The sequence below is a fragment of the Typopeltis vanoorti genome, chromosome 9, assembly GCF_054136105.1.
Source record: "Typopeltis vanoorti isolate ZY-2024b chromosome 9, IOZ_Tvanoo_1.0, whole genome shotgun sequence".
Classification (NCBI taxonomy): Eukaryota; Metazoa; Arthropoda; class Arachnida; order Uropygi; family Thelyphonidae; genus Typopeltis; species Typopeltis vanoorti.
The window spans coordinates 11027098-11039522 of NC_143557.1; the positions used below are offsets into that span (position 1 = coordinate 11027098).

The 12425-nt window shown below is 35.1% G+C and overlaps 1 protein-coding gene across 1 annotated transcript in view; it reads right to left on the reverse strand.

The window, feature by feature from the left end:
- The window catches only part of Usp7 (Ubiquitin-specific protease 7), a 747694-nt gene that overhangs the window by 400777 nt on the left and 334492 nt on the right, over positions 1 to 12425 (reverse strand). Inside the window, exon 15 of the mRNA XM_090397965.1 lies at positions 6673 to 6742. Within this exon, the coding sequence (XP_090254091.1) occupies positions 6673 to 6742 (70 nt within the window). The remainder of the gene's footprint in view (positions 1 to 6672; positions 6743 to 12425) is intronic.

Genomic DNA, 12425 nt, shown 5'->3' on the forward strand with positions numbered 1-12425 from the left:
CCAAATAACACTGTCCCACTGTTCCACTCCAGTTAACATGGGTTTTAGCCTAGTTTAATCTTTTCAATCTTTGTTTGAGAGATAAAAATGGCTTTTTTCATGGAATTCTAAGTATTTAGACCAAATTCCTGCAGTCTGCGCCGAACAGTCCATGCAATCAACTTCACATTGTATGGCGCCATTTCATCTTACACACACCAAGATGATTTTCTTCTGTCACGTAGTCACAGTCTCTCAATTCTTCTATTATCACTTGCTGTTGTGCACCTTTTCCTGCCTTTACCAGTCTGGTTTTGTAGTAAACAGTCTCCCTATACCTCTTCAAAAATTTAGAAATGCCACCTTTGGTTAAGTTTCCACCAATTTTTGTTCTGATTTTTTCATAACTGTAGCCTTGTTCACTTAATAGTACTATTTTACATCGCTTTCTGGGTGAACAGTCAATCAACTCTTTGTGCCATTTCTTTAATTTTATTACGTTTTGCAAGCTCACTAAATGAAACAACACAAAAAAAACCTAACCGACTTGATAGCAATCACATAAAGTGACAAATATCCTCCTCTCAGCTCCAATACATGACATCAATAGCTGAATCATGCTGTGATCTTATTGGCTTATTGCCAAAACAAGATAACACCTGATTGGCTCTCTAAACACTCATGCTCATTGGCTACATTCAAATGAAGGAAAGTTACTTCATATCAACCTAAGCAAGTTGTGCTTCTTTTTTCTGGTTATTTGGCTATACCTTTTTCATAGAATACAGATAATTGAACAAACTTTGTTGCATTACATTCTTGATTAAATTATCCTTCCATTGATATATAATTTTATGGTATTACACAAAACAAAAGTAGTGTTATGAGCCATCAAACTTCAAAAATACACTTTTCCAAAAGGATTCCACAATTTTGACCACTAGTGTATATTCATTATAATTAGGGAAAATAAGGTGTAGTAACTATAGTATTGAACACACACACACACACACACAAAAAGCTAATCTTCTTGAATGGCAAGCAATGTCAAATAGACTTATTTGTGCCTATAGTCCCACAGAAGGTTCTACTAAGGCAGAAGTGGAGGAATTTTTTGAGGATTTAGAGAAAGCAACTGGCACAATGAAAAAGGAAAAATAGGGTCTTGTTGGGGATCTAAATAGCTGAGTAGGAAATGATTGTCAGACACACAAAAATATTTTGGTGAGATCTTGGGAACAGTTCTTGGGAGAAGAACAAAACTTAATAATGGCAAATACCTGTTGTATTTCTGCTCAGGACATGGGTTGGTTATTACTAACACAATGTTCCAACATAAAAAATGTGCAAAAATTCACATGGAGAGAAGAATAAAGGAAGAAGAAAAGTCTCCATGTGAAGGCCAAGTTATAGGTGGATTGATACAGCAAGTTCCTGCACCAGTGATGTTTTCTCAGTGGTGCAGGGCATTACATTACAGGGCATTGGAAGTGATCAACATTTATTCTTGAGCAAGATAAAACTGAATTTTATAATGAAAAAAAGAACATGTAACAAAGTTTTAAAAGGAATAAAAGTTGATCAGCTCCCAGATGTGAACTGTGGACTAAAATACACAGACATTATTTAAGAAAATATGAAAGAGTTTGACACAGAAGAGGAACCAAACCTTGAAGGTTCAGTAGCAAATCCTAAAGGAAACATTGATTGATTCATCCAGAGAAGAATGTGGTGAGGTTGTCTGCAAGGAAAGAAAAATCAGGACTCCATGGCAGACGCAGGAAGTTAAAGAGGCTGTCAAGGAAAATAAAAAAGCACATTGAAAGTATGCGGCAAATAAGACAGCTTGTACAATTAGAGAATACCGAGACAAATCTAAGAAAGCTAAGCACTTCATAAAACTAGCTAAACAAAAATTGTGGGAAGACTTTGGTAAGAACATAGAAAATAAACATCAAGAAGGTGGGAAAATATTCTGAAGGCTGCAGAAAGAGCTCATCAATGGAGGAAAGAATGTTGTAAAAGGAATTAGAGATGATAAAGGTGACATGAAGAGTGGAGAAAAAGATATCCTTGAAGCATGGAGTAATTACTTCAAAAAATTGCTAAATGAAACAGTGATATCACAGTGGTAAAAAAACACACAAGAGGGATGCAGTCACGAATACATATCATACTTGACTTAGAAAAAGCCATCAAAGGCCTGAATGCGGAAAGGCAGCAGGAGTAGATGATATTCGACCAGAAACAGTCAAGTATGGAGGTATAAAAGTCTTACAGTGGTTGCACTGTATAATTCAGAAAGTCTGCACAGAGGGACAAATTCCAGACGACTGGAGTAGAGCTCTCATAGTACTCATATATAAAAAGGGATATAAAATTGAATGTCAGAATTACAGAGTATTTCCTTACTGAAAGTTCTTGGTAAGATATATGAAACTATACTTGAGAAACGGTTGAGAAGAATTGTGGAAAAGAAGGTGGTATGGTCACTTAAGCAGAATAGGAGAGCAAAGATTAGCAAAACAAGTGTTCTCTGACACTTGTCAAACTGATTGTCTAACAAATGTCAAACTGACTCGCTCTTCTGGTAAACTCAAAATATCGATATATAGAAAATCTACACATACCAACAGATATCTGCATAGTCAGTCCCATCACTTCCCTCCTCATAAGCTTGGAATAATTTCCACCGTGGGACATAGAGCCCGTTCTTTTCTGGATGACCCAAATGAACTTCTTACAGAAATAAACCATCTGAAAACTTCTTTCGAAGTTAATGGATATCCCAAGAGAATCAATGAAAAATTCCTTCTTAATCCTCCTAGACATCACTCAAAAGAAACAAATAGATTCGAAGGCATCTATTCCTTACATAAGTACAGTTTCACATAAATTAGCAAAAGTTCTAAGAAAATACAATATCAGAACCTTGTTCACTCCACTTCCAAAGATCCGTTTCTTAATAAGCCATCCAAAACCTTGTCATGATCAACTCAAATACCCTGGTGTATATAAAATATTGTGTGATTGTGATATTCCTTATTTTGGGCAGACAGACAAATCTGTCGAATTGCATATGGAAGAACACATGAAGAACACATTACTTATAAGAGACACCGAGCCAGTGCATTATCAAGTCATATTCTTTTCTCGGCTAATCCTAATGATGAAAACCAAAGTCACAAAGTCTGCTGGGAAAAATCTACTAACATCTTCCATTGCAATGATGAACTACTAGAGAGAAAAATCGTGGAATCTAGAGAAATCATCTTCAATCCTGTTCATCTAAATAATAACTTGAGCAACAACCTCCCAGATAGTCATTCAGCTGTAATCATGTACCGCCGTTCACGTGATGCTGCAAGCATGCACTCTCCCAACAATGCAACAAACGAAAGAACAGCTTTAAATACAACTACAACGTTTTTTCATGCTAATTATGTATAGAGACTCTCTATGTTGTTCATAATCTTTTAACCTTCAGTGTTTAGTGTTTTTGTTTTTTCTTTCTTTTATAATGTCACCTGATGAAGGCTGTTACAAGCCGAAACTAGTTGTGTTTTTATATTAAAACCTTTTTACTTAAATCTCGGTTCTAGTCATTCAATTCTTTATATAAAAAAAAAATTATATATATATATATATATCTCTTTTTTGGCTGCTTTGCACTCTCGGTTCCAAGGCTTTGGCTGGAGTTAAAATTATGATGAAGATTCTGGAATAACTCCAGTGGTTTGCATTCGTCATTAGATTTTAGGAAGTATGGACGACCAGTGCCGATCTCTTCCTCTGGACAAATATCTAATACATCTTCAGATGTGTCAGGATCACTGGGTAAGTTCAAGTTGCTTTCAGTGGATACTGAAGTATCCATTTTTTCCTGTGGTAGGGTCTGGTGGTTTGTCTTTAGGTGATAGAGTGGGTTCTCATTGAATGGAACCATACATTTAGAGCACTGATGCACTAAACACAGAAACAGTCATGATCGTAAAGATGATAATGGACAGAGATCATCCATGATAATGGATGACCTCTGTCCATCTATTATCATGATTACCATCAGAGACCATCTATGATAATGGATGTTCTCCATGACAGTTTACACGTTTAGTTTTCTTGGCAGAGTAAGATTGGTTATCATGCTCTTTACTATCATATTGGGCACAGGTGGTAGAACCATGATGGGCATGTCCATTTTTCTGGCATTTGAAGCATCTTAGTAGATTAGGGGTGTACAGTCGAACAGGACAATTGAGATACCATGCTTTAACAGATGTTGAAGGCATGGGAAAATGTAAGGATGTTGTTTCTGGTGGAAACCAGGTGACCATCCCTGAGGATAGAATGTGCCTCATACCATCACCCCCCCCCCCCCGATCTTTCAGCTCTGAACCTCTCCTCAACAGAGACATGTAGGAGATCCCATTCTGAGATCACTCCTCTACAGGAAATAAATGTTTAAGGGGGTGTGACTGTTATTGGTATTCTACCCATTGATGTAGCTCTGAGTAGTCTCTCAGAAAGTTGTTGGTATGTTGTTTCTATGAAGGAATCACCAGAAAGTTGTGCAACTGTTTTGGTAAAACCTGCCACTACTTCTAGACCCTTCTGAATGAAGAATGGTGGCATTTTCCCTAATTCCTTTTCACCTGTTGCAAGGATGATTAGAAAAACTGGTACATTTGTATTGGTATCATGTCTTTTGATTCTTATCGAAAGGAGCATCGTCACTTACTTGGGACTTTGTTAGGGCCCCAGAAACAATCTGGAGAAAAATAATGTATACTATTCATGTAGTACTATCAGTATATCCTAGAGACTCCCCACTGCCTGAGGCTACATACCAAGAATTTTATGTTGTGTATGTGAAATGACTAATACACTGAAAATAAAATTAACGTTGAAATACATTCCTTCTTTTGTTTACCATTGTTAAGTTCTGAATGAAACTGAAATTTAATACGTTTTATGTTTCCTTCAGACTTAACATGCATTAACTTTTCCGGGGCCAATATTGATATATCAGATGAATAAAGCTAATTGTAATTTATCAGAAACACTAATAATTTGAGAAAATACTTATGTGTATATCGTATTGTAAATAATTATTGTAAATTTTTTAATGTTTAAGCTATGTTAACTGTGAACTTTATGTAAATTCTTGTGTATTGCTGGGAGAAAGATAATCGGATTAGAAACTGATGGCCAAAAGCTAAACACGTGCACCAAGTAGGATGTGCATGCAGGTCCCCCCCTCCCCCCCTAAAGCATGCTAGGGGAGAGTGTGGCGCTAAGTGCTGGGTGAAGTAAGGTGTCGTGTGTAAAGGGAGAGAGAATGATGATGTAGAAAGGAAGCATCGAGTGTGGGATTCAAAAGGCATTGCGGAGTTGGCTCAAAGTCTTTTTTTTTTTCTTCCCCCTGCATCGAAGAGGTCTTCGAGGTAGAGGTCCTTCGGAGGCCGCTGGAGCATGCCGAAGTGTCTATGGGGAGTTTGCCGGTCAACGAATAGCCCAGCGGAGCAGAGTTCCCGATCACCACGGAGATCGCTAAGCCATGCCTAGCCAGATGACCAGAGAGCGGCGAGCACTTACCTTCTTCGGCAGATATATGTCTAGTCCAGGCCTATCAGTAAATTATGCAGATAAAGTCAACTGAAGAAGGGACCAAAAATCGGAAGTTCTGTCGAGGTGTATGTGAAGGTCAATTAGTTCCCCAGCCTTTGGTAATGTAGAAACTTTGATTTGTTAAGTAATTGTGTTAAAGAAGAAAATCTGTATTTGTAAAAGGGACATTAGGTTTTGAAAGCAACGATTAATGAAAGGACTTTAGAGATTGTGTTTAAGAAAGTAGTGGAACTATAAGTTTTGAATGGAGGAATAGTGTGGAGGAACGTAGAGCTAATTTTTGTTATTTATGAGTAAATAACTTTTAGCATTGTAGTGTATAAAATGCATGACTGACCTTAGATAGAATTTCCTACGTGAATTGATGTCTTTACATGCTATGGGAGAATTAGAAAAGTTGGATAATTATACTCATTCCTTAAAGTTAGTGCAATTATATGTCAGTATTTGTCCGTAAAGTGCAAACTGTCTGATTTGTGATTAAATGTTTCTCTTTAAGTTTAATTGATGACTTGCCTGATTCCTTTTCAATTGCACCGCTCATTAAATTCGAACCAAGGCAGGAAGTGAATTACAAGGGAGGCTACGACTGTGAATTAAGTTTTAGTTGTTTGATAAGGTTTAGTATTTATTAAAAGTATTTAAGAGAATTAAGACAGTGTGCTAAACTGAGTTTTGGTTCCTTGATTTTGCACTGTTCAATAATCTAGGATTCAGGGAGGCGCAGTATAATAGAAAATTTCCCTGAATCCGAAAAAGGAATCAGCACCAGTATTAAAACAAAGGAATTGGTGTTGTCCAATGGCAATCCCTTTGTCTTCTATCCATGTACACTTCTCTTAAGAATGGTTAAGGGCCCAGATTGAATATTGAGACTGCTTAGAGATTTAGGTATATCAACTTGATGTACTGAGCAAGGTATTTTATTGAAGTTAGGATAAGGAATTTATATGAGAGAATATGTCAGGAAAAGATCATTATAAAAACGACATATATATACCTATAGAGTAAAAGAGAAGAAAGATATTACACTATTACAATAAATGAAGAAATTGATAAATTTACCTTTCTTCTTGCAATCTTTCAATCAATTGATCTGGTATATCCTTCTCTATTACAGGTTGCAAAACATCACCTAGTTAAAAACATTTAATTATGTAAACTTCACTAAGTCCCTATCAGTAAAGTTATAAACAATGTGACAAGAACAAATATTTCAGAGAGAAAATATATAATTCAAATGTTGTGGATATAACTGAAATTCTAACATATAAACAAAATTTCTGTGATTTTATGAATACATATGAAAGAGAGTGCTTTTAAACGAATTATCTTATAGCTTGGCATTTGCACATAAACTATATTATCCAGAGAGGTATTTTCAACTTTGCTGACAATAATGAAGATTTGTGACTCAAAAATAGAGACAAGATCTTGTTAAAAAACCCATGGGTACAGAAGAAATTCTTCTTATGAATGAGATTAAGTTTCAGATATCCACATGTTTGTAAAAAAATTCCTTCATTTTTGTCATCACCTACTCTGCAAATACATCCAATAGAAAAATATATATTTCTATCATGGTTACAAGGCCAGTATGAATGAATGTAGATACCTACATATATATGTTAACACTTATCACCACCCTTCACAAAAACTTGGAGTCATTAACACCCTCAAAAACAGAGCCATTACAATTTGCTCTAATAAAAACCCTTAAATGAGAATTAAAAATTATTAGCAATCATTTATAAATAATGGCTATAGCAAAAAATACTATCAATAAAGTTCTTCATAAAACTTCATCAAAAAATACATTACAAAATACAAAAATAGACTACAGTAAAACTACAGCTCTTCCATACATTAAAGGGTTATCAGATAAAATAGAATTCTACACCATTATAATCTTAATACTACTTTTGAACTGCCTATAAAATTAAAAAACATTAATGTCCTCTAAGGATCCTTTCCCCCAAATGGCTCAATCCTAGAATATATTGCATGGTGAAACCAGAGAAACAATTCTGTAAAAAAGAACACAAACGAGACATTAAATTTAACAATTTTGGTGAGGCAGGCCTCTCAAATCACACTTAACACCCTACACCAAACCAAACTAACAAAGTGCCTGTTTTTTACATCATGCAAAAACCAGGTACAAACGCAAATTTAAAGAAGCCTGTGAAATTTTGAACAACCATCCTAATCATAACATGATGGCATAAAAATCCCAAGAATTTGGATGGTACACATTCATCACATTTAAGTTCCTCAAGTTTTTCAGCAAACCCTGATTTTAGGACTAAGCAATAATTTCAGATCTTATTGGCCACCATTCATACTGTTTGGTTCTAATTGATTATATGTGTACTTATGTGAGAGTGTTGCTCACTAGCTTATTTTATTTTTTGTAACCAAACAGATGTTTTTTTTTTTGTTTTTTTTTTTTCACCAGAAGTCAGGACAGTAGTTTTAACAAGTTTATGGTCGGACATGCTACCCTAATCTGTTCTACCAAAGATCAGCTCCCTCCTCTCTCAGTGCCAGGAACAGAACCTGTTCCTGAAAGCAGACTTACTTTGGACATACAGGTAGATCAGCAACCACCTGTTTGGAACAACAAAAGTTATACACCTGCAATCACGACAATGGTCAATCTGGCCTTGCAAGACCATGTTTTAGATACAACCCACAGGATCTCCTGGAAAAAAACGACCATGCTCCACCATAGTAAATTCAAAAAAGAAAGAATATTTTAGAATCTGCAACGGCACTCAAAAATCAACCAAATTTAAATAAATACAGTTGCATAAAATTTCCCAAAATTTGGGAAACATTAATTATTAGAAATCCCACCTTACATCCTAGGCCACCTACAAACTCCCACACAGGGTGCACCACCTAGAGTCACCCACATATTCACTTAGTATTCTGTTGTATTTGAGTGTGAATTACAATAGTTTTTTTTGTAATCCCTGAAGATGTCTCAGTGACAGACAAAATACTAGAAGCATTAAAATCAGTTTTAATCCTTTCCAAATGCTGTATATATTCCATTAAGCCTCCAACATAAATTCCTCCAGCACTCAAGCTTCAACACACGGTTTGCTTCTAGTCAAAGCTAATCAAATTAAAGAATTCCATATAGTCTATAAAGTATTTTGAGAAATGAGTGTGGTTTCTTACCCCACTGTGCAATCTCACTTTCTGAGAGAGTAAGGTTACACAACAAATGGGGTATCCATTTTGAAGTGAATGAGGATGGACTAAGAATTTAGTACTTAGCCTAAAAACAAAAACTTTACTGCAAGCTTAGTGAAACTGCATATGATGGCAAAACATAAACAGATTCATTCTAACTACATAGTCACCTAATTATACCAAGCTCATGATGTTTGGGAATCGGAATAACTGGAAACTAAAATAACCAACTAAATGCCAAGATATAGAGACAACTGAAACACATCAGAATTGAATATAGGCAACATTAGTATAAGTAGCAAAATAATGACAAATATCAAGCCAAAGTAATAGTTTTTACTGAGGCTAAGAATATAAAGGTGAGATACTTCTAAGCAAACAGCAAGCAATTTCAGTTAGAGAAACATGATCAAATTTCAGAATGGGAAATTGGGCAATGTGATTTATGTTTGGATAGTACCATAGGAAGATAGCAAAGTACATCCTTTTTTTTTTTTTTTTTTTTTTTTTTGTTGTTGTTAGAGACTTAAATAATGGAGCAGAACATCAATTCCAGAAAAAGAAATATTCTGGGAAAAACTGGAGTCAAGAATTTCTGCTCAAGACTAGTCATTAATAATAACACACTACTTTTTACAACAACAACAAAAAAAAAACTCAATTTATATTCAGAAAATACACACACAGTCTTATTATGTTTTTACTGATAGTGATAGCTTTAGGCAAGATGCAAAAGCATGAGGATCGAAAGTAGACAATGACCACACTCACGACCTACTATTGAACTGAATTAAAAAAAAAAAACTATTCTATAGCAAACATAGCATGTACTAAAAATTCTGAAAATAATCCAAGTAGAACCAAAACACTGATGTGAACTTTGATTCAAATATCATGGGCAAGGGACAAAATGCAGTGGCTAATTCATAACAGTGATTCATTATATAAACAATACTAGACAAAAAGACAATATTAATTTGCTGTTTTTCAAATCAGCATCATCAGAGCACAAATTACAATTGGAATATACACACAGCAATCAATTAGGAGATTACAGAAACAATTCACATCGTCTATTCTAGATTCCTTGTAACTGAAAACAGATTAATACCCTAAGAGACACCCTCCAGGGCAGGGGTGGGCAAACTGCAGCTCCCAAAGCTACTCTGTGCGGCTCCCGAGACAATATTGGTTTTCATTGCCATTTTTTCTAAACTTTTATATTAATAATCTAGTGAATTTTAGTATAGATAAGTACTTATCTGATTAATAAATAATTAAGATTGATTTTAGTGAAAGTTATAAAACGGAAATACAAACAAGAAATGAGTGTTTAACCAACAATGGGAGGAGGATTTTAACTGAAACAATACGAAGGATTGTTTCAGTAAACTGAGCAAACTTAGAAACACTTTATAATGATTTTGAGAATAGGTTTGAGAAACTAAAGTTACAGCCATGTTTTGAATTTCTTGTGAATCCTTTTGTGATTGATATCATCAACAATGGATGTCCTGTTGTTGCCTACCGTGATGTTGCTTCAACAGAGACAGAGCTTATTGAGCTGTAGGAAGATGTGGGTTTGAAGCCTAGTACATAAAATCTCATCTGTAACTGACTTTTTGAAACAAATACCAGAAGCAAAGTATCCCAATCTTCAGAAAACTGGCTTCCAACTACTCTCTGTTTTTGGGACAACTTACCGCTGTGAATCTCTCTTCTCTGTAATGAAATTTGTCAAGTCAAAACATAGTGCTATCCTCATTAACAGCCACCACACCTTCCTAGAATGGCTTTGACATCCTACCATCCAGAATTTAAACTATTTACTGCACAAATGAAAAATCAATCAGAGCCTTCAACGAGTAGAGATTAAACATATTCTTCTTTGGTAAGTATGACTACTATATAGTTGTATTTTTTATTATTTACAAATAAAATTTTAAAATATTTTCTGCAGCTTTTGAACATTCAAAAATGCATTATATGCGGCTCTTAATACCGAAGAATTTGCCCACACCTGCTCTAGGGTATGAGATAATAGTAAAGTTAATTCAGAGAAATTTGTACTATATATGGTCTTAGAATGCCTCTCAGATCTTTTGCAAATCAATACAGCCAAACATGATGAGGTTATAGGAAGTGCTTTGTAGCTGAGTGCTGATTCAGCTATAACCTGCAGCGACTTCTGTATACCACAGCTGTCTTCTTCAATGTGCCTTAAAGATGATTGAAGATGCAATTTCTGTGATGTTCAAGGTAGACATTAACAGACCTACCACGAATTTAGAGATTTAAAGGCAAAGTTATTTGGAAGGGGGGGGGGGGTATTTCAGAGCTTTAAAACCAAGTGATTCACTAACAAAACACCTATAATAGAAACCAGGGAAGAATTTTGCACAAAGTATGAAGTCTTTGATCCAATCTTGTGATATTTCAGACATCACTGTTAGTGACGCATAACATTGACTTGAAAGTAATCGATAAATCTGATGGCAATTATGTTTAGAACACGACTTTTTTTCCCCCACAGTTTGTTGCTGGCATATTTGTATCATTATCCTACTATCATCTTTGTAAGTGACATATGAATCCTGCAAAAGCTACAGATACTAAATCCGCAGAACTTGTTATTTTTAGCATATGAATTTATAAACAATTAAAAGCCTAATATTGTTACTAATTATTCGTTGAAAGTATCCCTTGGATATACCATAAACTGAAGATAACAAGAAATTATATTCTTGGTTTCATCCTTTATCCAAGTGTAAGCAAAGAAAGTTTGTGCCTGAAGTACTTTAAAGACTGGGGCAACTCGTATATAGAAGCCAATAACTTCACATCACTTGCTTTAGTATCCCATACAAAACACATATCCTAGCAGGCATGTATAGTAGGTAGTTTTCAGTATTCAGACCACATATTAATATAGTTTATTAAAAATAAACAATTAAAAAACCCGACAAGTTTTGTGTGTTGTAAGACTTACATCATCGGGGTAATGATAAATAAAAGTTTTACACAACAAAAGCTTATTGATAATTAATTACACATATTAGATGTTTTTAATAATGTCACAACTGTTAAATAATTGAGAAACCATAATACAAATGATATATTCGTTAATGTATACGTGCTGGAACATTGCTAGTTGTCACGTTCTGTGGTACCCGTGTGCTACATCCTGGCAGTTAAATTTTTGATGAAGGCAGACCACACTTGATGTAAAATCAAGCCTTGATTTTTTATTGCATTGTGTAGGGATCCTAAGCATTTGTGAGGCTTCTTTAAATTTTCTTGTGAAACAATTATTATCAATATATGACATGTCTGTTGCCAGAATACTTGACAGGCTGTGTGGAATGCTAAACCTGATTTGTGCTCCCTTCTTTTTTCGATATCTTTTACATGCTCAGACGTGCGGATTCCTCCTAACCTTCCCATCTGGCCTACGTAACAAATGCCACAAAAGCAATGAATCTCACAGATGCCTTTATTTTTTCATGGGGGTGATGTGGCAGTTTTTGGTGGATATAGGAATCTTGATATTTTTTGTAAAGGTAGAAACACCACTTTTATGTTGCACTTGTGGAGCATCATAGCCACTTTGTCCA